Source organism: Ipomoea triloba, chromosome 4, assembly GCF_003576645.1.
Source record: "Ipomoea triloba cultivar NCNSP0323 chromosome 4, ASM357664v1".
In the NCBI taxonomy this organism is placed as follows: Eukaryota; Viridiplantae; Streptophyta; class Magnoliopsida; order Solanales; family Convolvulaceae; genus Ipomoea; species Ipomoea triloba.
The window spans coordinates 35745420-35773188 of NC_044919.1; the positions used below are offsets into that span (position 1 = coordinate 35745420).

General features: G+C 37.5%; 2 protein-coding genes and 1 long non-coding RNA gene across 5 annotated transcripts; all 3 read right to left on the reverse strand.

Moving 5' to 3' along the window:
• Positions 1-74: 74 nt before the first annotated feature.
• Positions 75-26862, reverse strand: LOC116014915 (ADP,ATP carrier protein, mitochondrial-like). Of its 2 annotated transcripts, none has more exons than XM_031254876.1 (4): positions 26739-26862; positions 25318-25831; positions 24859-25230; positions 75-390 (listed from the first exon to the last, which is right to left on the reverse strand). In XM_031254876.1, the coding sequence occupies exons 2-4, from the start codon at positions 25810-25812 to the stop codon at positions 94-96; spliced, it is 1164 nt and encodes a 387-aa protein (XP_031110736.1). In that variant the 5' UTR covers positions 25813-25831; positions 26739-26862; the 3' UTR covers positions 75-93. The 2 variants fall into 2 exon arrangements, with proteins under 2 accessions (XP_031110736.1, XP_031110735.1); XM_031254875.1 differs by lacking the exon at positions 75-390 and adding an exon at positions 23816-24394.
• On the reverse strand, positions 1086-22114 carry LOC116014914. The gene is made up of 4 exons (XM_031254873.1): positions 21820-22114; positions 2385-4381; positions 1851-2237; positions 1086-1697 (listed from the first exon to the last, which is right to left on the reverse strand). Exons 1-4 carry the CDS (start codon positions 21933-21935, stop codon positions 1249-1251), a joined length of 2949 nt encoding a protein of 982 aa, XP_031110733.1. The 5' UTR covers positions 21936-22114; the 3' UTR covers positions 1086-1248.
• LOC116014916 lies at positions 13579-16743 on the reverse strand. 2 transcript variants are annotated; one of them, XR_004097511.1, is made up of 5 exons: positions 16490-16743; positions 15726-16358; positions 15140-15255; positions 14405-14608; positions 13579-14251 (listed from the first exon to the last, which is right to left on the reverse strand). It is a non-coding gene; the product is annotated as an uncharacterized LOC116014916 (long non-coding RNA). The 2 variants fall into 2 exon arrangements; XR_004097510.1 differs by having other exon boundaries at positions 15726-16743.
• Positions 26863-27769: the final 907 nt, after the last annotated feature.

Below are 27769 nucleotides of genomic sequence, written 5' to 3' on the forward strand. Positions count from 1 at the left end.
CACCGTGTTGGTCTTGTGTTTTTTAATTGTCACAGGCAGTGGGATTTTTCCCAACAATATTTTCATCACCATCTCAAGATGCCACACTTGAACTTATGCCCCACCAGAACCGTACTTCTTTCCGAAAACTATCACCTGAAGCTTATCGTATCCTGCTAACACACCAGCACCGGCAACAGCACGGAGGATGTTTGCACCAGCACCCTTGAAGAGGGATTTGGCACCCTCATTCTTGAGGATCTGAGAAAAGGCATCTAGAGAGCTCTTATACTTGACAGCTTCACCAGATGTCATCATCATTCGTCTACGAACTGTATCAATTGGGTAAGAAGCAAGGCCAGCACCATTTGTAATGAGCCACCCAAGAGCAAAGCTAGCAAAGAAACTATCCTGTAAAGAATATAAGTATTAGAATTAGTATATGAAGTTTTTTACTTCAGCTTGTAAGGTAGGAACCCCAAACTAGGAATTAGAAAACATTTATGAGTTCCAAAGCAACTCACAGTTCAACAATCTGAATTGGGGATTGTGTTTTACAAATATAAAAAATAATAAGATGAGCAAACTATCAACACAGCAGGATAACCTAACCCTTTAACAAGGCCATGAAAGAGAAGCAAACAGCTATGTGTTTATAAAGGACATATGAAATTTTTTTTATGGTATTTCCCATCTCATGGAGTACTGAAAGTTTGCAAGATTATTACTCCAACTAAGGGGATTGAGCACGCATAATGCAAATAAGTTCTATTTGACAAAAATATCAGATGCCAAAAATAGAACATACTGTGGAATAGAGAACCAGCCTAAAATATGAAATTAGAAAAATATTATTTGGTAATACTCCATTATTAACATCAATGCATATACAAGGAAAGAAAGGAGTAAACAGCTATGTATATACAAGGACATATGAAATAACCATTATTGAGTACTGTAAGTTGGCATTATTATTATTACTCCAATAAAGGGGATTGACCAAGTGTAATGCAAATAAATTCTATTCCACAGAAACATCAGATGCCAAAGGTAGAATACCAGCCTAAAATATGAAATTAGAGAAGAACAAACCTCTAAACTTCCAGTCAGGACAAGAGTATGTTATATTGTACATAAAACATTACAAAGGGAAGAAAACACATGAAACCAGTTACTAAACAAACCTAGAATGGTTTCAACACCAGAAGGAAGACATACAAGTAGGTAGGGGAGAAGGAAAGGAGCAAAATGAAGTCCTGCATCCACAGATCAGTTAAATTTGGGGGTGACCATCATTCTGATTACAGTCTTGCCACATGATCTCAACACTTCCATACCGTGCATCAATTCCGAATCACAGGTCAGGGTAATCCACTCGTCTTCCTCATCTTGATACTTGATAGAAAAATTTTCTAGTGATATTTTCAACTTTGTTTCCAATTGCTCCTCCAAATATTTCATAGTTGAGGAGGAGGAGAGCGGAAACCTTATGGTATCATTTTTATAGGTTACCTTCACAGACATTGTGTTGTTACATTGGCTAGTATTTGTGCCTTCTAGAGGAGGCAGAGCAGGACATGGTGGAATACCTTTATGTTTCTTAACAGCTTGTATATCTTGTTTTTGGTTGAGAGAGCAATTGGGCCTTTTTCCCTTGTGATTTGGCCATCTATTGATGCCAAAGTCCCGACATGCTCGCTTGAGTGTAGATGTGCTAACTGTGCAATATAATATAATGGGAGATTAAAGAAAAGAAAATGTGTCTATGAGAAAGTATATATTCAAGCAATAACCACCTATCTATCTATACACTAAGAAAATATTGAATACTACCACATCAAATATATGATAAAACTGTAGTGTTAGCTCACCTTTAAGAGTTTTAGCAGCATCATCGCGACTATTACCAAACAGTCGTTCAAGAACCTGGCGGGTAATTCCATGATCTTTCTCCCACCTGCTGATCGTGTCGGTTTTGTCTGAACTACTGCTTCCACCTTTGGCATCAATGCTATTATTTAACTCAACAACATGATTTCTTTCTTCATTTGTTGCACTGCATTCAGGAATGTGGGGTTCAGAAGATGAGTCCTCATGTTGCAGCAACATCCCTCCTGTCCCTGCAGCATTATATTGTGCTACAGGTGCAGGCCAAATGTCAGCAGTATGATTCTCTTCCGTGGCAGTACCAACTTCTTCTAAAGAGCGTCTAGTGATGCCAAAGTCTCGACGTGCTCGCTTGAATGTAGATGGGCTAACTGCACAATGGAGGGAGATTCAAGATAAACAAAGGTGTCTGTGAGAAACTAATTATTAAAGCAAGCAAAAACAAAACCACCTCTGTATACTAAGAAACTACTGAATACTACTACCCCATAAAATATATGATAAAACTGATAGCTCACCTTTAAGAGCTTTAGCAGCATCATGAAGACTCTTACCAAACAGTTGTTCAACAACCTTGCGGGTAACTCCATGATCTTTCTGCCACCAGATGATGTCTTTTTTCTTTGAGATGTTTCCTATGGCATCAATTCTTTTCAACCCAACAACGTTTCTTTCTTCATCCGTTACACTGGATTTGGGAATATGGCCTTCACATGGTGAGTCCAGTTGCATTATCCCATTCCCTCCCCTCCTGCATTCTGCTTCAAGTAGTGCTGGCAAAATGCTAACACTATGATTCTTTTTGGAGGCAGTACCAACTTCTTCTTCTTCTTCTTCTTGTAAATACCTCAGCTTGATTTCTTCCCCACTCAGTAACTCTAAAACCCCTGTCTGAACAAGCCTCTCAAAGTGGTCTAGAAACTGCCTTTCCAAACTATTCAGATGCTGCATTTCTAGGAACGTCCTTTCGAAGTAGAGCAACGAGTGCATCTTCGTATTAACGGAGGAGGAGGAGGAGCGATCATCATTTACCGAAATGCCAAAGGAATAATTGTTTGTCCCTAAATACAACAGCTGCCTTACTACCACATCCAGTAACTCCAAAACCACATTCCAACGATGCGTTTTTGAGCAGAATGCAAACTGCCATCGGTGACTAACTGAGATCCGTTCCATTATCATCCCTCCCCAGCTTTCAAGCTCAAGTGCTTGCGAACTGCAAACAGCATAATTCTTTTCTGAGGAAAAATCAACTTCTAAATATGCGGCTGCCTGCTTGACATTTAGGCGCATTATTATTATTTGTTCTCCATTCCCTAACTCTATAACCATATTCTGACACAGGCATTCCAAGCTGAGCAGACAGGGTGTCACACCTGGTAGGTCTGGCTTACAAGAACCAAGCAAGATCAGACTATCGAGACTGCTGTTGCTTCTAAGTGTTTGCGGAATGCAAAAATTACACTTAAACTCCTCAACCTCAACCTCAAACTCAACCTCTTCTAAACAACATATAATTAAGGGGGGCAACTGCCGTATATAGTAGACTTGCTCATCAATTTGATCACTTATTTGTGGATAATCAACTGAGATTTGTTCCATAATCCCTCCCCAGCTCTCTGCTTTAAGGTCTACCACAATATATTTATTTTCCCAGGAAACAACACTTATATACTCCACCGGCAATATTGTTCCCATTTCAAGACACTCAAATAACTTTATAGCCATATCCTGAGAAACTTTCTCCGGGAAGAAAAGCTCAATACCCACTACAACATACAAATGCGCCAGCTCCACTACTGGGTTCACATCATGTAACTCATGAACCACACTAAACTCTCCATCATCCCGCAATCTATATGGGTCAAAACTCCCTCCTAGGGAATGGGAATCATCAGACGGCAATGAATAGTTCATTCCTCCCGCCAATTGGGACCACTCATCTACATTATTAACAGAGTCACCATCACTTGTTTGCACCGTCCCTCCTAATCCCATGTTTTCTGCTGCCCAAATGCCAAGGCTTTGATTCTGTACCAAGGCACAGAGCTGCTGCTGTTGCTGCTTCCAAGTTGGCCGCATCATCATTCCCTTCATATTCTCTAACTCTTGAACCTCACTATGATCTGCAAAATTCCACAATCTAAATGGATCGATGGAATCACCGGACGGCAGGGAAAAGTAGTTCATCCTTGGGGGGCTCATGCTCATCATCATTCCTCCCCCCATCCCCATGTGGGCGTGGAAATTGGGGCTTAGGAACAACGCGGCTTCTTCACCAGAAAAGTTCATCCTTGGCCTTGGGGGGCTCAGGCTCATCATCATTCCTCCCGCCATATCCAACAGCAAATCGCACTCTGAGTGATTATCAGAATCTCTTTCTAGATGATGAACAACACTAGTCTCACCTTCTTCACTCATTTCCGACTCCGTCAACGCCGCAGCAGCAGCATTCTCGGCGGTCCCCATCTCCGTAACAGGGTTCCAGGTGAGACCGCCATGGTTGAACAACCACCTAGTGGGGGGGGGGGNAATTACACTTAAACTCCTCAACCTCAACCTCAAACTCAACCTCTTCTAAACAACATATAATTAAGGGGGGCAACTGCCGTATATAGTAGACTTGCTCATCAATTTGATCACTTATTTGTGGATAATCAACTGAGATTTGTTCCATAATCCCTCCCCAGCTCTCTGCTTTAAGGTCTACCACAATATATTTATTTTCCCAGGAAACAACACTTATATACTCCACCGGCAATATTGTTCCCATTTCAAGACACTCAAATAACTTTATAGCCATATCCTGAGAAACTTTCTCCGGGAAGAAAAGCTCAATACCCACTACAACATACAAATGCGCCAGCTCCACTACTGGGTTCACATCATGTAACTCATGAACCACACTAAACTCTCCATCATCCCGCAATCTATATGGGTCAAAACTCCCTCCTAGGGAATGGGAATCATCAGACGGCAATGAATAGTTCATTCCTCCCGCCAATTGGGACCACTCATCTACATTATTAACAGAGTCACCATCACTTGTTTGCACCGTCCCTCCTAATCCCATGTTTTCTGCTGCCCAAATGCCAAGGCTTTGATTCTGTACCAAGGCACAGAGCTGCTGCTGTTGCTGCTTCCAAGTTGGCCGCATCATCATTCCCTTCATATTCTCTAACTCTTGAACCTCACTATGATCTGCAAAATTCCACAATCTAAATGGATCGATGGAATCACCGGACGGCAGGGAAAAGTAGTTCATCCTTGGGGGGCTCATGCTCATCATCATTCCTCCCCCCATCCCCATGTGGGCGTGGAAATTGGGGCTTAGGAACAACGCGGCTTCTTCACCAGAAAAGTTCATCCTTGGCCTTGGGGGGCTCAGGCTCATCATCATTCCTCCCGCCATATCCAACAGCAAATCGCACTCTGAGTGATTATCAGAATCTCTTTCTAGATGATGAACAACACTAGTCTCACCTTCTTCACTCATTTCCGACTCCGTCAACGCCGCAGCAGCAGCATTCTCGGCGGTCCCCATCTCCGTAACAGGGTTCCAGGTGAGACCGCCATGGTTGAACAACCACCTAGGGGGGGGGGGGGGACAGACAACATATGGTGGCGGTTGAGCTTGTTCCGCCAGTCCCGAAGATGGCAAATTTTCAGCAGAGGGGTCAATCAACGATGATGCATCATCATTCTCAACAAGTGCCATTGCTGTGAGAGAGAGATTGATTTGGTGGAAAATGTAATAATGTTTAATTTCGGCTTTGCTTGGGATCTTTGTTGACTTGTGGATTAGATTAGCGTGGGTCTCCCATCTATATATATAATAACCAATTATTAACGATGAATCTAATATATAATAAGGAATTATTAACGATGAACCTTTTGTTTTGTTGACAAACCCCTCTGATCCTTTTGAACCTTAAACCTTTGGGTCCTTCTATACCAACAGGCAACAACTCAACCTCAATCACCATCATCCTATATTTTTACTCCACCAATATTATGAAAAATGCAACATGTACCCTCACTTCTTATTCTCAACTTTTATTCTCTCTCATAAATCTATTTTTCTCACTCTATCCAACATCACCTAAAGTTTTGTCTCCAATGAGGTATTTTAGAAATCTCTAAATAATACATGTTGTGTTTTGACAGGTATTGCAAAAATCCCCAACTGCCTAATGTATCACCATAATCGGTGGTCTAGGCGGCTGGCGGACTGCCGACCGCTTATTCGGTCAATTAGCTATTGTTCCATTCTTTTTTAAATGAGTTATTTTACGTTTTGAGCAAAATAACTCCAAATTGTTCACCCTTCCTATGTGGGGTGTAACCAGGTGCCACTAGACCAGAAGGTCTTTATAAAATTTAAACAAATTTTTAAAAAATAAAAAATACGCGGGCCTAGGCTCCAATTAATCCATGTCTAGGCACCTCCGAGCGCCCTAGCAATTTTTTCAACCATAGTTTGGTCCTCTTTATAGATTTCAACATTACGCATTGAATAATCATGCATTGCTTGATTTATCCACTTAATTTTTTTTTTTTAAGTCCTATCAACAATAAAATTATTTAAATATTAAGCGGTGCAATGCATAGTTAAATGCTAGTTACCTTAATACAATACTATTTTGGGACGATCTACGGTATAATGCCAGCTTATGTTGTTCCAAAATTAGGACAATCATTTCAAAGTTAGCCTTCATATTATTTTTGAAAAAAAAAAAGTTAAATAAGTTAAAAATTACCATCTATGTAGTATTTTTTTAATTTTCATTTTTTAAAAAACAAATTTAATATCCCTGTCAAAACTTATTTCTTCCTTGTAAACAAGGTTGATGTCTAGCAAGGTCAACAATTTTCTTGCTTCTATCACAAATTACCCCAAAAAAAATCAAATGAAAATGTAATAAAAGAAAAAAAATGTTATCATTTCATAGCTTCATCGTCTTCTTCTATCTTTGTTTCAAATTATGTGCTTTAAATGTAGATATTATGTTTAAAAGGATCTCTATTTGTTTAATGAGGTACAATTTTTCTTATTCAAGCAAAAAATATTGAATTGCATATGTTTTGGATGGGAGCTCAATTAGTGTTCTAAAGTCATTTTTAATTTGACACAAACATGCTGGAAAGTCTTATTTTATTATATTACATAGTTTATATAATAATAAATTACTAAATAATTATTTTGAGAATACTAAACTAGGTGTGCTTTGGGGCTTGAACTGTAATTACTAAATAATTATTTAGAAACTAATAAATAATTATTTAGAAATTACTAAATAGTTATTTAAGTTATTATTCTTAGTCTTCGAATTAATTTAGGTAGTTAAATATTTAGAAGTAAATTGGAAGATTTCAGCAAATTACTTAGCTTATTTAGCCATTGTATGAGTTGTATTTTACCCTATAAAAGGGGAGTATTATTTAGAATAAGAAAAGCAGAAATTTAATCCCAAAAATGGTCTAAGTGAGTTTTGGGTCTCAAGCAAACCCAGTGTGTTCTTCTTTTCATGTTCCAACTATTAGTCTTTCTTCCTTTCTCTTTATGTTTTCATCCCCGTGACGTTAATAACATAACAAATGATCAATTTTAGGTCTCTCTTGTTTAATTGTTGTTTGAGTTAATACACAATATAGTCATCGATTATAGTGATTTTACTCAATTTAGTCCTAAGTGACTTTTTGTACTTTATTTAGTCCTCGACTTTAATGGTTTTACACACTTTAGTCCTCTGTTAAGAATTCCGTTTGTTAGCTGTTAAAAGTAAGGTTAACATGGTAATTTCATTTCCTTTTTATCTTTTTTATCATATTAATTATCTTTCCTAATTTCCCTCCCTCCTGCAAAACTCCTGGAATCTTTTCTCCCTTTTCCTTGAATGTGATTTTCATTTCCATAATCTGTTTGAGAGAAATGAAAGGGCTAAGTCATGTATATGTTGTGGATAGGAAACGCTCTTCAGAAACTACAGGCAATAAAAATCTTACACACAATGACAGTATTTTTATTCTTTTCATTTTGTTTTTGGTTGATCATTTACATCATAGATCAATTAAGCTACCCTTTTCATGTTTAATTTGTCAAGACTGTACAACACTTTTTAATTAACTCATGCAAGCACATAATCATTAATAACTTAGAGTTATATATACAGATTGTTTACAATCTGCAATCATGAACAATTAACACAAACATTTTTCCCAGAAAAATAGAAAGCAAAATAAATTCTGGCTTATGATTCAGTTTGTTCTAGTTTTGTACTTTTTGAGGATAAGTTTTAATTTTGATTGCATGATTGCATGCGTGAGTATTGGAAACTTTTCTCTTTTTTCTTGCTGTTAGTTTTTGATACTCCATGAAGAATGTTAATTGCTTGGGTTTGGATTCATTAGTGTTAATGCTAATTGCTACTTACTATTTGTTAATTACTTTGTGTTTGGATTCATTTGAAATTAACTAAAAATGCTTCTGTTTGGATTCATTTGAAAATAGATCGGAATTCGAAAATGCCCAAGTGTTTGCAGCATTTTCTAGGGCTTGATGAAGGGAGGGAGAAATTGCATCAATGATGAAGAAGAGGGAGGAAAATTAGGAAAGATAATTAATCTGATAAAAAATAAAAAAGGAAATGAAATTATCATGTTAGCCTTACTTTAACAGCTAACAAACGGAATTCTTAACAGAGACTAAAGTGTGTAAAACCATTAAAGTCGAGGACTAAATAGAGTACAAAGGCAAAAACTTGTGTGAGACCGTCTCACCATGAGACGGGTCGGGTCAAGATGTAAATGTGACACTTATATGCACAAATGTCATACTTATATGCTCAAATGTAATACTAATCATGAATAAAATTTTTGTTACTTATAAGGGTAAATGTAATACTTTTAAGGAAAAATACAATACTTTTACATTTCGATTTAAAAGTATTACATTTTTCTACAAAAGTATTATATTTGCCCTTATAAGTGAGGGGCACTTGTCAACATTACTTATTATGAAAAATGTATTACTTTTTCTCTAATAAGTAACAAAAATTGTATTCTTGATTAGTGTTATATTTGAGCATATAAGTGTGACATTTGCACATATAAGTGTGACATTTGCATGGTGCATTGACCCGACCCGATTCGTCTCATGAATAAGGATCCGTGAGACGGTCTCACACAAGTGTGACCCAAGTACAAAAAGTCACTTAGGACTAAATTGAGTAAAACCACTATAGTCAAGGACTATATTGGGTAATAACTCATTGTTGTTTTTAAATTTTGACTTTGAGACTTTCTAGTTTCTAACTTCTCCCTCCAAGCCAGATTTATTCTTTTTCACGACTTCGCAATCACAAAATTAGAATGCAGCCTAAAGAAGCCATTCAATGCAAGTCCAAAATAAATAGCTAAAATCTATAAGCTCTTCAGCACTTGGTCTGCAAAAATAAAGTATCCTCAAGAATAGCGTGGAGAAAATTTTGGGGTCAAGCTAAGCCTAAGCCCCCTCAAAAATGAGTTATTCAGAATGGGTAGGTAGTATTTCAATTAACTTTAATGATGATTGATGAGCAAAAATATGAAAACAGCAGGATAGCCTTAACCCAAGAAATTCGATCTGATTCATAGTAATGAGTATACTGAGTCTGTAATAAAGCCATTAGAAAGAAGTAAACAGCTATGTATATACAAGTAGGGCATATGAAATAACCATTAGTGAGTACTGTAAGCTGGCATTATTATTATTATTATTACTACAATAAAGGGGATTGACCAAGTGTAATGCAAATAAATTCTATTCCACAGAAACATCAGATGCCAAAAGTAGAACATTCTTTGGAAAAGAGAAGGAGCCAGTACCAGCCTAAAATATGAAATTAGAGAAGAACAAACCTCTAAACTTCTAGTCAGGACAAGAGTATGCTATATTGTACATAAAACATTACAAAGGGAAGAAAACACATGAAACCAGTTACTAAACAAACCTAGAATAGTTCCAACACCAGAAGGAAGAAATACAAGTAGGTAGGGGAGAAGGAAAGGAGCAAAATGAAGTCCGGCCTGCATCCACAGATCAGTTAAATTTGGGGGTAACCATCATTCTGATTACAGTCTTGCCACATGATCTCAACACTTCCATACCGTGCATCAATTCCGAATCACAGGTCAGGGTAATCCACTCATCTTCCTCATCTTGATACTTGATAGAAAAATTTTCTAGTGATATTTTCAACTTTGTTTCCAATTGCTCCTCCAAATATTTGATAGTTGAGGAGGAGGAGAGCGGAAACCTTATGGTATCATTTTTATAGGTTACCTTGACAGACATTGTGTTGTTACATTGGCTTGTATTTGTGGCTTGTAGAGGAGGCAAAGCAGGACATGGTTGAATACCTTTATGCTTCTTAAAAGCTTGTACATATTTTTGGTTGAGAGAGCAATTGGGCCTTTTTCCCTTGTGATTTGGCCATCTATTGATGCCAAAGTCCCGACATGCTCGCTTGAATGTAGATGTGCTAACTGCACAATATATAATATAATGGGAGATTAAAGAAAAGTAAATGTGTGTATGAGAAAGTATATATTGAAGCAATAACCACCTATCTATCTATACACACAGAAAAAATTGAATACTACCACATCAAATATATGATAAAACTGTAGTGTTAGCTCACCTTTAAGAGTTTCAGCAGCATCATCGCGACTCTTACCAAACAGTTGTTGAAGAACCTGGTGGGTAATACCATGATCTTTCTCCCACCTGCTGATAGTGTCGGTTTTCTCTGAACTGCTGTTTCCACCTTTGGCATCAATTCTATTATTTAACTCAACACTACCACTCCTTTCTAACACTGCAGTAAGCCTCTCAAGGTTGTCACTCTTTTCAAACTCTGCAGCTAACCTCTTAAGGTTTGTCTAGCGACAGCCTTTTCTTACTATTCCGATGCTGAAGTTCTATGGACCCTATAATTGCTTGCACACTGTTGGAAGACTCCTTGTTGGAAAATTCAAGCAGGGCGACTCTACTTTCCACCCAACATTGACCACTTCTTGGTGGATGAGTAACTGATTTTGATTCAATCTGCCATCCCTTCATCCTTAATTTATAATTACCTTCTCTTAAAGTGATGGTTGTCCACTTACATTCCCATAAAATATTAGCATATCTATGCGCCACCGGCAATCCTTTTTCCATTACCTGTACAGAAATATTCAACAAAAAGTCCTTGTTGGAGAAAAGTTCTGAAACCGTTAGAGTCATTATTCTTTCCCTTTTATGCATCTCACCCACACTATACCCTCTATCATCCCAAAAGCTATATGGGTCAAAACTTCCTCCTAGGCCTAGGGGAAGGGAATCATGGGACGGCAATGAATAGTTCATCATTCCTCCCGCCAATTTGAACCACTCATCTACATTATTAACAGAGTCATCATCACTTGTTTGTGGTTGTGGATGACTACCCCAGCAGCTTTGTTGCACCGTCCCTCCCGTGTTTTCTGCGCAAATTCCAATGCTTTGATTCTGTCCCAAGGCACTGCCACTGCCAGCATCAACACACGGCTGCTGCTTCCAAGTTGGCCGCATCATAATTCCCTTCCTATTTTCTAACTCTTGAGCCTCACTATGATCTGCAAAATTGCACAATGTAAATGGATCGGAATTTCCGATGGAATCACCAGACGGCGGGGAAAAGTAGTTCATCCTTGGGGGACTCGTGCTCATCATCATTCCTCCCCCCATGTCGGGCGTAAGGAACAACGCTTCTTCACCAAAAAAGTTCATCCCTGGCCTTGGGGGGCTCATCATCATTCCTCCTGCCATATCGAACAGCAAATCGCACTCTGTATTAACAGAGTGACTATCAGAATCACTTTGTAGATGATGGACAACACTAGTCTCACCTTCTTCACTCATTTCCGACTCCGTCAACGCCGCAGCAGCAGCATTCTCGGCGGTTCCTATCTCCCTCCGTAACAGGGTTCCAGGTGAGACCGCCATGGTTGATCAACGACCTCGTCGGAGAAGGAGAGGCAGCATATGGTCGCGATTGAGCTTGTTCCGCCAGTCCGGGTCCGGGAGATGGCAAATTTTCAGCAGAGGGGTCAATGAACGATGATGCATCAACAAGTCTCATTGCTGTGAGAGAGAGATTGATTTGGTGGAAAATGTAATAATGTTTAATTTCGGCTTTGCTTGGGATCTTTGTTGACTTGTGGATTAGATTAGCGTCGGGTCGCCCGTCTATATATATAATATAACCAATTATTAACGATGAATCTATCTATATATAATAAGGAATTGAATTATTAACGATTCGATGAACCTTTTGTCTTTTTCACAAACCCCTCTGAACCTTTGAACCTTTTATTTTTATTTTTTGACAAACCCCTTTGAACCTTTGGCTCCTTCAATACCAACAAGGCAACAACTCAACCTCAATTACCATCACCTTAGACTTACTCCTCCATAATATTAACTCTATTTTTCCACTCTTTCCAACACCACCCAAACTTCTGTCCCCAATGAGCTATTTCACAAATCTCTAAATAATACATGCAATTCCGTTGTGTTTTTACTACTTTATATATTTTGACATTACGCAATGATAATTGCTTGATTTCATCATTTTAATTTACTTTTTGAAGTACTATCAACAATAAAATTATTTAAATATTATGTCGTGCATTGCATAGTTAAATGCTAGTTACCTTAATACAACACTTTGATAAAATTATTTAAAGATTATGTCGTGCATTGCATAGTTAAATGCTAGTTACCTTAATACAACACCATTTCGAGACTGTCCACGGTATAATGTTTGCTTATATGTTGTTTCAAAGTTAGGACAATCATTTCAAAATTTCTACACTTTTTCCCTTTTTTTTTTAACTTAATAGCCTTCATAATATTTCTTGAAAGAAAAAAAGCTAAATAAGTCATCAATATATATATATATACACACACACACACACATATGGTAAAAAGTACAATCTATGTAGTATTTTTAAAATTTTTCATTTTTCTTTAACAATATCAATATCTATGTCAAAACTTATTTCTTCCTTGTAAACAAGATTAGTCTCTAGGTCAACAATTTTCTTGCTTCTTTCACAAATTACCCCAAAAAAAAAAACCAAATAAAAGTTTAATAAAAGAAAAAAAAATATATTATCATTTCATAGCTTCTTCATCTTCTTATATCTTTGATTCGAATTTGGGTTCGGTTGATGACAATAATAAACATTTTTTTTATAAAAAAACTAATGACAATGGTAGCAATTCAAGGGTTGTCAACGATGACAATGACTATTGGTTAATCACACTATTAAATTAAAATAATAATAATAATAATACATGGACTTCAAAAACTTTGGTGCATGAATAGATGAATTATGTGCTTTAAATGTAGACATTATGTTTAAAAAAATGTTCATATGCTCTATTTGTTCAATGAGGTACAATTTCTCTTATTCAAGCAAGAAAGATTGAATTGCATATGCTTTGGATGTGAGCTCAACTGGATGTTCTAAAATCATCTTTAATTTAGCATAAAGGATAGATTTTAAGTCTCTCTTGTTTAATTGCCGTACGTTTTCAAATTTCAACTTTGAGACTTTTTGCTTTTTCATGATGTCACAATCACAAAATTAGAATGTAGCATAAAGAAGCCAAAAGTAGAACATTCGTTGAAAAGAGAAAGAACCAGTACCACCCAAAAATATGAAATTAGAAAATAACAAACCTCTAACCTTCCCGTCAGGACAAGAGTATATTATATTGTACGTATAACATTACAAAGAGTACAAAGGGAAGAAAACACATAAAACTAGTTACTAAACAAACCTAGAATGGTTCCAACACCAAAAGGAAGAAATGGAAGTAAGTAGGGGAAAGAAGAGGGGCAAAATGAAGTCCTTCCATAGATCGATCAGTCAAATTTGGGGGTGACCATCATTTTGATTACGGTCTTGCCACATGATCTCAACACATCCAAACCGTGCATCAATTCCGAATCACACATCAGGGTAATCCACTCATCTTCCTCATCCTGATACTTGATAGACATATTTTGTAGTGATATTTTGAACTTTGTTTCCAATTGCTCCTCCAAATATTTGATAGTTGAGGAGGATGAGAGTGGAAACCTTATGGTATCATTTTTATAGGTTACCTTCGCAGACATTGTGCTGTTACATTGGCTTGTATTTGTGGCTTCTAGAAGAGGAAGAGCAGGACATGGTTGAATACCTTTCTGCTTCTTAACAGCTTGTACATGTTTTTGGTTGAGAGAGCAATTGGGCCTTTTTCCCTTGTGATTTGGCCATCTATTGATGCCAAAGTCCCGACATGCTCGCTTGAATGTAGATGTGCTAACTGCACAATATAATATAATGAGAGATTAAAGACAAGCAAATGTGTGTATGAGAAAGTATATATTCAAGCAATAACCACCTATCAATCTATACACTAAAAAAATATTGAATACTACCACATCAAATATATGATAAAACAGTAGTGTTAGCTAACCTTTAAGAGTTTTAGCAGCATCATCACGACTCTTACCAAACAGTTGTTGAAGAACCTTGCGGGTAATTCCATGATCTTTCTCCCACCTGCTGATAGTGTCAGTTTTGTCTGAACTACTGTTTCCACCTTTGGCATCAATGCTATTATTTAACTCAACAACATTGTTTCTTTGTTCATTTGTTGCACTGGATTCGGGAATGTGGGCTTCAGAACAGGGATGGATAAAAAAAAATTATTGGAAGCGAAAGATTAATACAAAAGAGATAGTTTGAAAAAAACACTAAAAGCATAAGTATAAATATTGTGGGATATGGGTAAAAAATCAAAACTTTATTTAAAAAATATTTATAACAAAATAGAAATAGCACAAGCAACAAGAACCAAACTTTTGACCTCCTTTAAATCAAAGTTTTAACTTGCCATCCAATTTAACTAAACTTTGATTACATGTATATATATACTCCTTCTTTCCCATTTTATGTGTCTTACTTTCCTTTTTAGTTTGTCCCAAAATGTTGTCCTCTTTCTAAAATTGAACATCACCATCATTCTACTTTTCCCACTTTACCCTTATGACTTTTTATTTCTTTATTGCTTTTATTTCCAAAAGTGAAAAAGTTGGAGGCATTATTGGAAAGCATATCACATTTACTTTAATTTCTTAAAAAGCGTGCAAAAAGCAAATGAGACATCTATTTCGGGACGGAGGGAGTATATAATTTATTTATCTCTAACCCTGTACTTTTCATCCAAGTTAACTCAGCTTTTGGCTCCCTGCAGGCCAAATGTCAGCAGTATGAATCTCTTCCGAGGCAGTACCAACTTCTTCTAGTGATGCCAAAGTCCCAACGCTGCACAATGGTGGTACCAGATTCAAGAAAACACAAAGTTGTCTGTGAGAAACTATTCAAGCAATCAAAAACCACCTTTGTATACTAAGAAACTACTGCCCCATAAAATATTTGATAAAACTGATAGGTCACCTTTAATAGCTTTAGAAGCATCATGAAAATTCTTACCAAACAGTTGTTCAACAACCTTGCGGGTAATTCCATGATCTTTAGGCGCATTATAAATATTTGTTCTCCACTCCGTAACTCTAAGGGCATGTTTGGTTCGCAGGAAGTGCAATTCCATGGGAAGTGGGTTCCTCAAAATCAAAGAAATTGCTCACTCCCTATGTTTGGTTCATTATAACTTGTTTTCCATTGGAACTACAATTCCTCATTTTGGAGGAAAACAAAATCCTAGCTACACCCTAGGAGGATTTTGTTTTCCGGTGATGTTGGGTAGAAAAGTTGGATTGTGAAGACTACTTTACCCTTGATTTCTTCTTCCTAATCTGCTCGCTGCTGCCCGTTTGCAACTCGCCAGTGGCCGCCTCCGCCTCCGTCGCCGCCTCTGCCTCTCTGGATCTGCCGACTGCTTCCGCCTCTACCTCCGCCGAGAGCCCTCGACAGCAACGCCGCCTCTTCCCGGCGGCCCTCTGGTTTATAACAATATTCTGACACAGGCATTCCAAACTCCTCATCTTGATTCTTGCAAGTGTTTGCGGAATGCAAAAATTACCCTTTAACTCCTCAATCTCTTTTAAGAAAAAATATACTTAAGGTCTACCACAAAATACTTATTTTCCAAGGAAAGAACATGTATATACGCCAGCGGCAATATTGCTTCGATTTCAAGAAACTCAACTAACTTTATAGCCATATTCTGATTAAATTTCTCGGGGAAGAAAAGCTCAGTACCCAGTACAAGAAATCAATAAGTCACCTTCACTACTCGTTTCACATCCTGTAACTCATGAACCACACTATACACTCCATTATCCCGCAATCTATATGGGTCAAAACTCCCTCCTAGGTAATGGAAATCATCGGACGTCAATGAATAGTTCATGGTTGGCGAACTCGCCATCATTCCTCCCGCCAATTATTAACAGAGTGATCACCAACTTTAACCTCGCATTAGGGTGTGTAATCGGTTAGCCGAACCAATTTAACCAGAAAAAAGTTCTCTTAAAAAACGATTAATTGAACTTTGTCAGTTGGAAAAAGAAAATTTGCTGAGTTTGAACACCCCTACCTCCCATGTTTTGTGCTGCTGGCCAAATGCCAAGGCTTTGATTCTGTCCCAAGGCACTGGCACGGCCAGCATCAACTTCTTCTATACAAGTTGGCCGCATCATCATTCCCTTCCTATTCTCTAACTCTTGAGCCTCACTATGATCTGCAAAATTGCACAATGTAAATGGATCGAAATTTCCGATGGAATCACCGGACGGCGGGGAAAAGTAGTTCATCCTTGGGGGGCTCATGCTCATCATCATTCCTCCCGCCATGTCGGGCCTAAGGAATAACGCTTCTTCACCAGAAAAACTCATCCCTGGCCTTGGGGGGCTCATCATCATTCCTCCCGCCATATCGACCAGTAAATTGCACTCTGTATTAACAGAATATCTTTGTGGACGATTAACACCACCTTCACTCATTTCCCACTCCCTCAACGACGCCGCAGCAGCATTCTCTGCGGTCCCCATCTCCGTAACAGGGTTCCAGGTGAGACCGCCATGGTTGAACAACCACCTCGTGTGAGACGGAGAGGCAGCATATGGTAGCGCCAGTCCCGGAGATGCCAAATTTTCAGCAGACAATGATGCATCATCATCATCATTCTCAAAAAGTGTCATTGCTGAATTTGCTGTGGGATTGATTTGGTGGAAAATGTAACGATGTTTAATTTCGGCTTTGGCTTTGCTTGGGATCTTTGTTGACTTGTGGATTAGATTAGCGTCGGGTCGCCCATCTATATCTATATATATAATATAACCAATTATTAACGATATGATGACGCCATTGCCGGCTGCTGCCCCTTTGAACCTTTTTTTTTCACAAACCCCTTTGAACCTTAAACCTTTGGCTCCTTCAATACCAACAAGGCAACAAGCCAACAACTCAACCTCAATCACCATCACCCTATATTTACTCCACCATAAAATATTAACTGTATTTTCCCACTCTTTCCAACACCACCGGAATGAGCTATTTCACAACTCTCTAAATAATACATGCAATTTCATTTTGTTTTTACTACTTTATAGATTTTGGCATTATCCAATGAATTCCATGGATAATTGCTAGATTTCATTTATTTTTTAAAATCCTATCAACAATAAAATTATTTAAATTAAATAAGTCATCAAATTCATATATATATATATATAATATATTGAGAACGTCTACGTGTCCAGATAAACGAATCAAAAGTATTTTTAAAAAAAAAACGATGTTGTGGCATTTTTGTAAATAACTCAAACTTTTGTGCAAGTAATTGTTTTATAAGTGCCCCTCGTAAATATAAGTGCCCCGAAAGATTGGATAGCAGATACTTTGATGGCATGTTTGATTCGCGTAATAGGCCTATTCCGTTGTTTGGTATAGGCATATTTCGCTTTTTGAATGATCTATTCCCCTTGCAAGGAGAATAGAGATTCCTAGACCCCGCTTGCAAGGAGAATAGAGATTCCTAGACCTCTGGAATAGCCTAAAGTTACTATTTCCAATTTTACTTATGGCGTTTTGTAAAAAGATCTCCCTTTTCCCAAAATGCCCCTATATTATTAAAAAAAAAACTTAGAACTAAGAACAGTTAAAGTTCCTTAAGTGAAGGAGCTTTTGACTCTTTGCGGCTTCCTCATCCTAATGTTAATTTCAAAAGAGAAGTCATGCTTCTCTTATATAGAGGAGCTCAAATGAGCTCATCTTCATGAGTTACCGATGTGGGATTAAAAACTCACATTTGTGTTTAAAAAATATATATATTATATATAATTTTGTATTATTATTACTATTATTATTATTACTATTCAGTTTTTCTTATTATTATTATTATTATTATTCTTCTTCTTCTTCTTCTTCTTCTTCTTCTCCTCCTCCTCCTCCTTATTATTGTTATTAATATAAACTCTATTATTATTATTATTATTATTATTATTACTATATATTTTATAAGGGTATTTATTTCTTTTAAAACATATTCAATTTTTATTCCTTAAACCAACCAAACACTGTAATATAATTCCTAAAGTCTATTCCTCCCGCGAACCAAACAATAGAATACAATTTCTATTCTTTTCCTTGCATATTCCATTCCTTATGGAATAGCATCTCTATTATCCAAAAGTAATGATTGCAGTAGCTATGATCAGAAACAGATAAACAACAGCAACAATAAACAGAAAATGCAGAAAACCGTTGCATATGTGTTTCAAAGAATACGTATGAAATGTGAACAGCGACAACTTGAAAACTAAATACTCCGTAGTCAATATGAATTCAAATCATTAAAATTGACAAAATAATACATTAACTTCATTTATTTTTGCCAAAAGACTTTGTGGTTTGTGGTTTAGTGAAACCCGATTGCACCTCTTAATTAGAGTACTTGATCGAAATTATGAAAGTAAATCACTCAAATTGTGCACTTTAATTTCAAATTGATTGATTGTAAAAATAGGAAAATAATCACCTAAACTTGGAACTCAATCATTTAAGCTGTGACTTCCAAAAATAAACCAGTATCGTGTCTTGAAATCATGTACTAAAATGGGTCAAGCTCGAGGTTGAACACCAAACTGCCTATACGGCTATACCCAACCCATCACATAGAAAAAGAAAGTTGTAATACATGGCATGTTAGTTGATGGTCTTTTTTCTTCAATCAAAGTAGAGATTGGCAGATAAGAATCCCACTATCATGCCATCGAATATTTTTTGAAAAGGGATCATGCAATAAGTGCAAACCATTGCCGAGAGTATGTTATAGTGTACTCATCATATTACAAAAAGTACAAGGGGAAGAAAACGGCATACAAGTTACAAAAACAAACCTAGAATAGTGAACACCAAAAAGGAAGAAATGCTAGTAGGTGGGGAGAATGAAAGGAGCAAAATGAAGCCCTGTATCCATCCACGGATCAGCCAAAATTTGGCTTGATCTTCATTTTGACTACTGTCTTGCCAGATGATCTCAACACATTCATACCATACATCAAATCCAAATCACACGTTAGTGAAATCCAGTCAGCTTCTTCATCTTGATACATGATAGAAAAATTTTCTAGACATATTTTCAACCTTGTCTCCAATTGCTCCTCCAAATATTTCAAAGTTGAGGAGGATGGGAGCGGAAACCTTATGGTATTATCTTCATAGGTTACCTTTACGGACATGATGCTATTACCTTGGAGTGTAGTTGTAGCTTCTTCAGGAGGCAAAGCAAGAGATGGTTGAATTCCTTTATGTTTCTTAACAGCTTGTTTTTGGTTGAGAGAGCAATTATTGGGCCTTTTTCCCTTGTGATTTGGCCATCTATTGATGCCAAAGTCCCGACATGCTCGCTTCAATGTAGATGTGCTAACTGCACAATATAATATAATATAATGGGAGATTAAAGAAAAGCAGTCTATGAGAAAGTATGTATTGAAGCAATAACCACCTATTTATCTATACACTAAGAAAATATTGAATACTACCTGTTAGAATATGCACAGCAGATAACAAAGAAGGAAAATGAGTGTTGTATTGATGAGTGAAGATTATAGAGTGAAATCAGAAAATGCATAACAGTGTGAGTGTATATATATAGGGGAAGAAGATGGAGACATAGTAAATGACACTACTATCCTTTTGATACTTTTCTCCTAATGGCTTCATCCTCCAACACTACCACATCAAATATATGATAAAACTGTAGTGTTAGCTCACCTTCAAGAGTTTTAGCAGCAGCATCGCGACTCTTACCAAACATTTGTTGAAGAAGCTGGCGGGTAATTCCATGATCTTTCTCCCACCTGCTGATAGTGTTGGTTTTGTCTGAACTACTGTTTCCACCTTTGGCATCAATGCTTTTAAACTCAACAACATTTCTTTCTTCATTTGTTGCACTGGATTCGGGAATGTGGGGTTCAGAAGATGAGTCCTCCTGCTGCAGCAACATCCCTCCCGTCCCTGCAGCATTATATTGAGCAGTATGATTCTCTTCTGAGGCAGAACCAACTTCTTCTAAAGAGCGTCTAGTGATGCCAAAGTCGCGGCGTGCTCGCTTGAATGTAGATGAGCTAACTGCACAATGGAGGGAGATTCAAGAAAAACAAAGGTGTCTGTGAGAAAGTATGCAAGTAAGCAAAAACAAAACCACCTCTGTATACCAAGAAACTACTACCCCATAAAATATATGATAGCTCACCTTTAAGAATATCACGACGTCTCTTACCAAGCAGTTGCATCATCCTGCATTCTGCTTCAAGTAGCGGTGGCAAAATGCTAACACTATGATTCTTTTGGGAGGCAGTACCAACTTCTCCTTCTTGTAAATACTGCAGCTTGATTTCTTCCCCACTCAGTAACTCTGCAACCCCTGTCTGAACAAGTCTCTCAAAGTGGTCTAGAAACTGCCTTTCCAAACTATTCAGATGCTGCATTTCTAGGAACGTCCTTTCAAAGTAGAGCAACGAGTGCATCTTTGTATTAACGGAGGAGGAGGAGGAGGAGGAGGAGACCGAAATGCCAAAGGAATAATTGTTTTCCCCTAAATACAACAGCAGCCTTACCACCACATCCAGTAACTCTAAAATCACACTCCAAGGATGCATTTTTGAGCAGAATGCATACCTCCATTGATGATTAACTGAGATCCGTTCCATTATCATCCCTCCCCGGCTTTCTACCTTAAGTGCTTGCGAACTGCAAATAGCATTGCTATTTTCCGAGGAAAAATCAACTTGTAAATAGGCCGGCTTGAGCTTCACATTTAGGCGCATTTTTAATATTTGTTCTCCATTCCCTAACTCTATAACCAAATTCTGACACAGGCATTCCAAGCTGAGCAGACATGGTGTCACACCAGAGTACCGTTCCCAGCTGAGCAGACATGGTGTCACACCAGAGTACCGTTCCCAGCTGAGCAGACATGGTAGCAAGCTGAGTTGGCATAGCTCTGGCAAACGCCTTAACTTAGAACAACTACTTAATTTTAAATAAATCAGTCTTTTCATCATTGGCGAACTCTCCATCACTCCTTCCGCCAATGGATTGGAATTTCCGATGGAATCACCGGACGGCGGGGGAAAGTAGTTCGTCCTTGTGGGACTCGTGCTCATCACCATGTCGGGCGTAAGGAACAACGGTTCATCACCAGAAAAGCCCATAAATTGGGGGCTCATCACCATTCCTCCCTCCATATCGAACAGCGAATCGCACTCTGTATTAACAGAGCGATTATCAGAATCTCTTTGTGGATGATTAACACCTTCTTCATTCATTTCCGACTCCGTCAACGCTGCCGCCGCAGCATTCTCGTCGGTCCCCATCTCCGTAACAGGGTTCCCGGTGAGACCGCCATGGTTGAACAACCACCTCGTGGGAGAGGGAGAGGCAGCATATGGTGGTGGCGCCAGTCCCGGAGATGGCAAATTCTCAGTAAAGAGGTCAAAGAATGACGATGAATCATCATCATTCTCAAAAAGCGTCATTGGTGAAGTAGGTATGGGTGCTGTGGCCTGTGAGAGATTGATTGATTTGGTGAAAAATGTTTAATTTCGGCTTCGGCTTTGCTTCGAATCTTTGTCCGGTCGGCCAGCTATACATATAATGAATTATTAACGATAGGCCCCATTGCCAGCTGCCCCTTTCAACATTTTTTTTTTTTTTGACAAACCCCTTTGAACTTTTTGAACCGTAAACCTTTCGGTCCTTCTATACCAACAACTAACACGGCAACAACTCAACCTCAATTACCATCACCCTAGACTTACTCCTCCATAATATTAACTCTATTTTTCCACTCTTTCCAACACCACCCAAACTTCTGTCCCCAATGAGCTATTTCACAAATCTCTAAATAATACATGCAATTTCATTGTGTTTGTGTTTTTACTATTTTATAGATTTCGGCATTACGCAATGATAATTGCTTGATTTCATCATTTTAATTTACTTTTTGAAGTCCTATCAAGTATCAACAATAAAATTATTTAAATATTATGCGCTGCATTGCATAGTTAAATGTTAATTACCTTAATACAATTAGGGTTGTTAGCGAACAGAGCTTTCGACAAACTACTGGTGTTCGAGCTCGGTAAGCGTTCGTTTATTAAGGTAAACGAATATTAACAAACAAAATTTAGAGCTCGGTTAATAAATGAATAGAGCCTGAACAGTGGTAAGCTCGTTTGCTAAGTGTTCGCGAACAAGTTCGTTTGTGTTCGTTTATTAGTGTTCGTGAACAAGCTCGTTTGTTTTCGTTTAATAATGTTCACGAACACGTAGAATATTTATTGTTGAACAAATTGTGTTCATAAACAAATTGTTGAACACTTTTTTTCCCTTTTTAACTTCATAGCCTTCATAATAGTTTTTGAAAAAAAAAAAAAGTTTAATAAGTCACCGATTTATATATACACACACATATATATACATATAATACTTGAACTTTTTTTTTTTTTAAAAAGTACAATTTATGTAGTATTTTTAAAAAATTTCATTTTTTTTACAAATTCAATAACCATGTCAAAACTTATTTCTTCCTTGACCACTGGCGGCATTCTCTCCCCTCTACTCCTTCCATCGGTCAAACCTTCAACTCCTCCCTGGTAGCATGGCAGATTGTCGAAGTAGCTCCGGCCTCCCTGGTAGCATGGCAGATTGTCGAAGTAGCTCCGGCGTTAACATTCAGCAAACGACCGACGCCTCTCTCCATTTCCTCGCCAGTTCTTCCTCTATTTTTGCCACCAGGGAAGAGCGCTGCGAGGGATGAGGGGGAAGAAGAAAGGGTTTTGGGAAATTTGTTTGTTTTTTTTTTTTTTGTTTTCTTTTTTTAATATAAAAAAAATAAATTTATCCTTTAAAATAATTCACTCACCAAAAAATGGTCACCGGCACCCGTGGCCGAAATGGCGAAATCTGATCGGAAAGATCAAATGTGGTAGAAAGTTAAAAGTCGTAGAACTAAATCTGAAATGTAGAAATGGCCTCATACTCGTAGGATCAACAATGAAAATAATTCATATTAAAAATGTATATTACATTCATGGTACACATAGTTATGTAGACCATGATCTACACAATAATTTACACCTTCAATATATTAAAAATGTAACTTATAGTATAATAATTCGCCAAACCATATCAATAACTAGCAGATTCATCAACTTTTTAAACTTGGGAAAAACATAACTACATAAGCAAAGAACTAGAAGTTGAAAATATAGACTGAAAGATTGGATAGCAGATACTTTGAAGAAGGAATTGCAGTAGCTATGATCAGAAACAGATAAACAACAGCAACAATCCAACAAAAATTTAAAAATCTGTAAATGAAAAAATCAAAGGGAAAAAAAACAACACCCAAAACTAAATGCATAAATATAAGATTATAATATAATAAATATAAGATTATAATGTAACATAAAGCAGCATTACACTGCAAGACCAAAATAAATTGCTAAAATCTGTAATCTCTTCAGCACTAAGTCTGCAAAAATGAAGTATCCTCAATAGTAGGCTAGAGAAAATTTTGGGCTCAAGCCCCCTCAAAAAATGAGTTATTCAAAATGGATGGGTAGTATTTCAACTTTAATAATTCGTCAACTGTAACTCATATTTTCATCACCATCTCAAGATGCCGCACTTCAACTTATGCCCCGCCAGAACCATACTTCTTTCCAAAAACTATCACCTGAAGCTTATCGTATCCTGCTAACACACCAGCACCGGCAACGGCACGGAGGATGTTTGCACCAGCACCCTTGAAGAGGGATTTGGCACCCTCATTCTTGAGGATCTGAGAGAAGGCATCTAGAGAGCTCTTATACTTGACAGCTTCACCAGATGTCATCATCATTCGTCTACGAACTGTATCAATTGGGTAAGAAGCAAGGCCAGCACCATTTGTAATGAGCCATCCAAGAGCAAAGCTAGCAAAGAAACTATCCTGTAAAGAATATAAGTATTTGTAAGTATTAGAATTAGTATATGAAGTTTTTTTACTTCAGTTTGTAAGGTAGGAACCCCAAACTAGGAATTAGAAAACATTTATGAGTTCCAAAGCAACTCACAGTTCAACAATCTGAATTGGGGATAGTGTTTTACAAAAACAAAAAATAATAAGATGAGCAAACTATCAACACAGCAGGATAACCTAACCCTTTAACAAGGCCATGAAAAAGAAGCAAGCAGCTATGTGTTTATAAAGGACATATGAGAAAATCCTTATGGTATTTCCCATTCATAGAGTACTAAAAGTTTGCATGATTATTACTCCAACAGGTCCAACTAAGGGGATTGAGCACGCATAATGCAAATTAGTTCTATTTGACAAGAATATCAGATGCCAAAAATAGAACATACTGTGGAATAGAGAACCAGCCTAAAATATGAAATTAGAGAAGAACAAACCTGCAAATTTCCCGTCAGGACAACTGGCTTAATGGAGTCATACAATCCAAAATACAGCCCCCGATACACAATGATACCAACACATGAAATGTTGAAACCACGGTAGAGTCCAGCAATGCCATCAGAAGCAAGAGTCTTCCTATAGACATCAACCAAACCATTGAACTGCCTATCACCTCCCTTCTTCGCAGCCTTGGCATCATTAGCCAAACGAGTACGAGCATAATCCAAAGAGTACACAAAGAGTAAAGAGGAAGCACCAGCAGCACCACCAGAGGCAAGGTTTCCAGCAAACCATTTCCAGTAGCCATCACGGTCCTTCTTGAAGTTGAAGAGCCTCTTGAAGTAGTCCTTGAAAGCAAAGTTCAATGCCTACACATAGATATTAGAAAAATATTATTAGGTAATACTCCATTACTAACATCAATGCATATTACAGCCTAGAATAAAATTGTTGACCTGGGTAGGGAAGTAACGGATAACATTAGCAGTGTTTCCTCTCCACAATGAAACAATTCCTTCCTCCTTAATAGTTCGACCAAAACAATCTCCAATTCCCTTGTAAGGTTCAGAGAGTCTTCCAGCCTTAATCATCTCATCTTGATTTTGAATCAGAAGTTTTACACGCTCAATAGGGGCAGCTGCAGTCTTTGAAACGGCAGCAGAAACTCCACCCATGAGAAAGTCGATAGCAAAGCTTGAAAATCCTTTCTCTGCAGGAGCCTGCACAAAAACTGGTGAAGCATTTGCAGTTATCAGTGACAGATCCTGGGAGGCTTGGCAAGACTTGAGTCCTGCATTGTAGTAGTTTCCATAAGCAGAATGCCTATGATACACAGCAGGTCTTTGCAATCCGCCAAAGGATGCTTGAGCATCTTGAGAAAGACTTGAACTTAGATGAAGCTGGTAAGCAACCTTCTGAGCAACAGTGAGGTGCTGGTGAATATCAGCCATTTTGTTCTATATCAAACTCCTGAAAAAATCAAAGTTCATTCACCGAACATGTTATTATTCAAAGCACTAATAATTGAGACTAGTAGACTACTGCAATTAGACCCAATAGAAGTGTAACTTCAAAGGCCCAGTATAGCACATTAAGGAGTAGTGGCACAGCATTCCATTCCGTCAAAATCATTTTAAAAAAAAAAAAGGCTCAATGCTAAATTGAACTTTCTTATTGCAACAAGGTGTGCATAGTAGTTAAGATTTCAAATTTATTCAATTGAATGCCCAAGTTTAGCAATGAGTTAATTCGAATTTACTTCTTACTTTCTTCCCTATTGATACACAATTCTATCATGATCTCGCAAAAGTACCATTTGAGTTTTAGTAAAGTGTTGAAATAAAGCATAAATAAGTGCGTATGAAAAGAACTAACATAACACGCACGTAATCGTATAAATAATTACACACACATACATGATACATATTCCCATTTATAAACAGAAAATGCAGAAAACCGTTGCATATGCATGTGTTTCAAAGTATATGAATGTAATGTGAACAGCGAGAACTTGAAAAATAAATACAGTCAATATGAATCAAATTATTAAAATTGACAAAATAACACATTAACTTCATTTATTAACAGATCTATAAGCAAACCAAATAAAAAGTTCGCTTCATATACAGATCTAAGCATTCATCTTAAGATGCAAAAAATAAAATAAAAAAACGCAATTCATCAAATCTCATTTTAAAAAAAAAGAAAAAAAAAAGAAAAAAGAAAAAAGACAGTGATTCAAGATCTGTAGCATAAATACAGACCGCTATGAAGTTAAAATCATCAAACGAAGAGACGAAACTAAAATCCTAGTATAATTTCATGTTATCGTCGATCAAATCTTATTTATGGAACAGTCCTGGAGAGAGGGAGTTACCTTCGCTCAACTCGCCGAGAGAAAGAACAGTGGAGGAGAGAAGACCGAGGAGCTCTGTTGTAAACGGACGGTGTTCTGACCTGATTCGAGATATTTTATAGTGATGTGACTATGTTTGATTGAGTGCACCTAGGTGTACTCTTTTTTTAAATGTAATTTATACTGGTTGGTCTAAGTTTGGCATTTGACAATAAATAATAATCAAATTAAAATTAGAATTCATTTTCTGTATTCAATCATTAATTTACTTGGTTTCAGTTTGTGAGGAGTAAAATTGTGCAAATAAGGAGACTTGACAGAGTCCTTTGAAACATCGAGGCTCAGTTGGCCTTCCCCGAAGCTAAGGTTGTGGTGCTACCTCGTTTATGCTCCGACCACAACTCCATTATCTTAATTGAAGAGGCGGCCAGACCTCTTGATAGCAATATTTACCCGGTTCGTTTCGAAGCGGTTTGGTTATCCAGGAATGATTATAAAACTATTTGGAAAGAGGCCACGACTAGGACTGACACAAGTATTGTGGACATTATTTATACCGTGGCCAATAAAAGTCTTTTGTGTAACCGCACTGTCTTTGGTAACATTTTCAAACGGAAACGGCGACTAGAGGCTCGGATCTATGGTATTCAGTGTGCAAGCAATTATAACTTTTCAAGTGACCTTCAGGACTTAGAAATACAACTTATTAACGAGCTCAATAATGTCCTCACCCAATAAGAGGCCTTGTGGTTTCAAAAAGCAAGGACAAACTGGGTCAGAGACGGAGATAGGAACACTCAGTTCTACTATAATTCCGCATTGGTTGAAAGAAACAAGAGTCGTATTCGGTTCCTTCAAATTCAGGGAACTTGGACCGATGACATGAACACTTTGTCTGATCACATTACTAATTTTTTCTCCACTCTTTTCCACATGTTGGACCATGTAGATGATCTTCACTCTCATCCGATTGCCGATGGACTTATAATTCCTCAGGCATAGGAGGATAATCTCATGCGTAGAGTCTCGTTTGAAGAAGTCAAAAGAGCGAT

Coding starts and splice junctions, on each gene's coding strand:
- LOC116014915 (XM_031254876.1), bottom strand. CDS start 25,812: ATGGCTGATATTCACCAGCACCTCACTGTTGCTCAGAAGGTTGCTTAC. Junction 25,231..25,317: donor TCCGTTACTTCCCTACCCAG/GTCAACAATTTT, acceptor ATCTATGTGTAG/GCATTGAACTTTGCTTTCAA. Junction 391..24,858: donor TCCTGACGGGAAATTTGCAG/GTTTGTTCTTCT, acceptor TATTCTTTACAG/GATAGTTTCTTTGCTAGCTT.
- LOC116014914 (XM_031254873.1), bottom strand. CDS start 21,935: ATGACGCTTTTTGAGAATGATGATGATTCATCGTCATTCTTTGACCTC. Junction 2,238..2,384: donor TGCTGCTAAAGCTCTTAAAG/GTGAGCTATCAG, acceptor TCCATTGTGCAG/TTAGCCCATCTACATTCAAG. Junction 1,698..1,850: donor TGCTGCTAAAACTCTTAAAG/GTGAGCTAACAC, acceptor TATATTGCACAG/TTAGCACATCTACACTCAAG.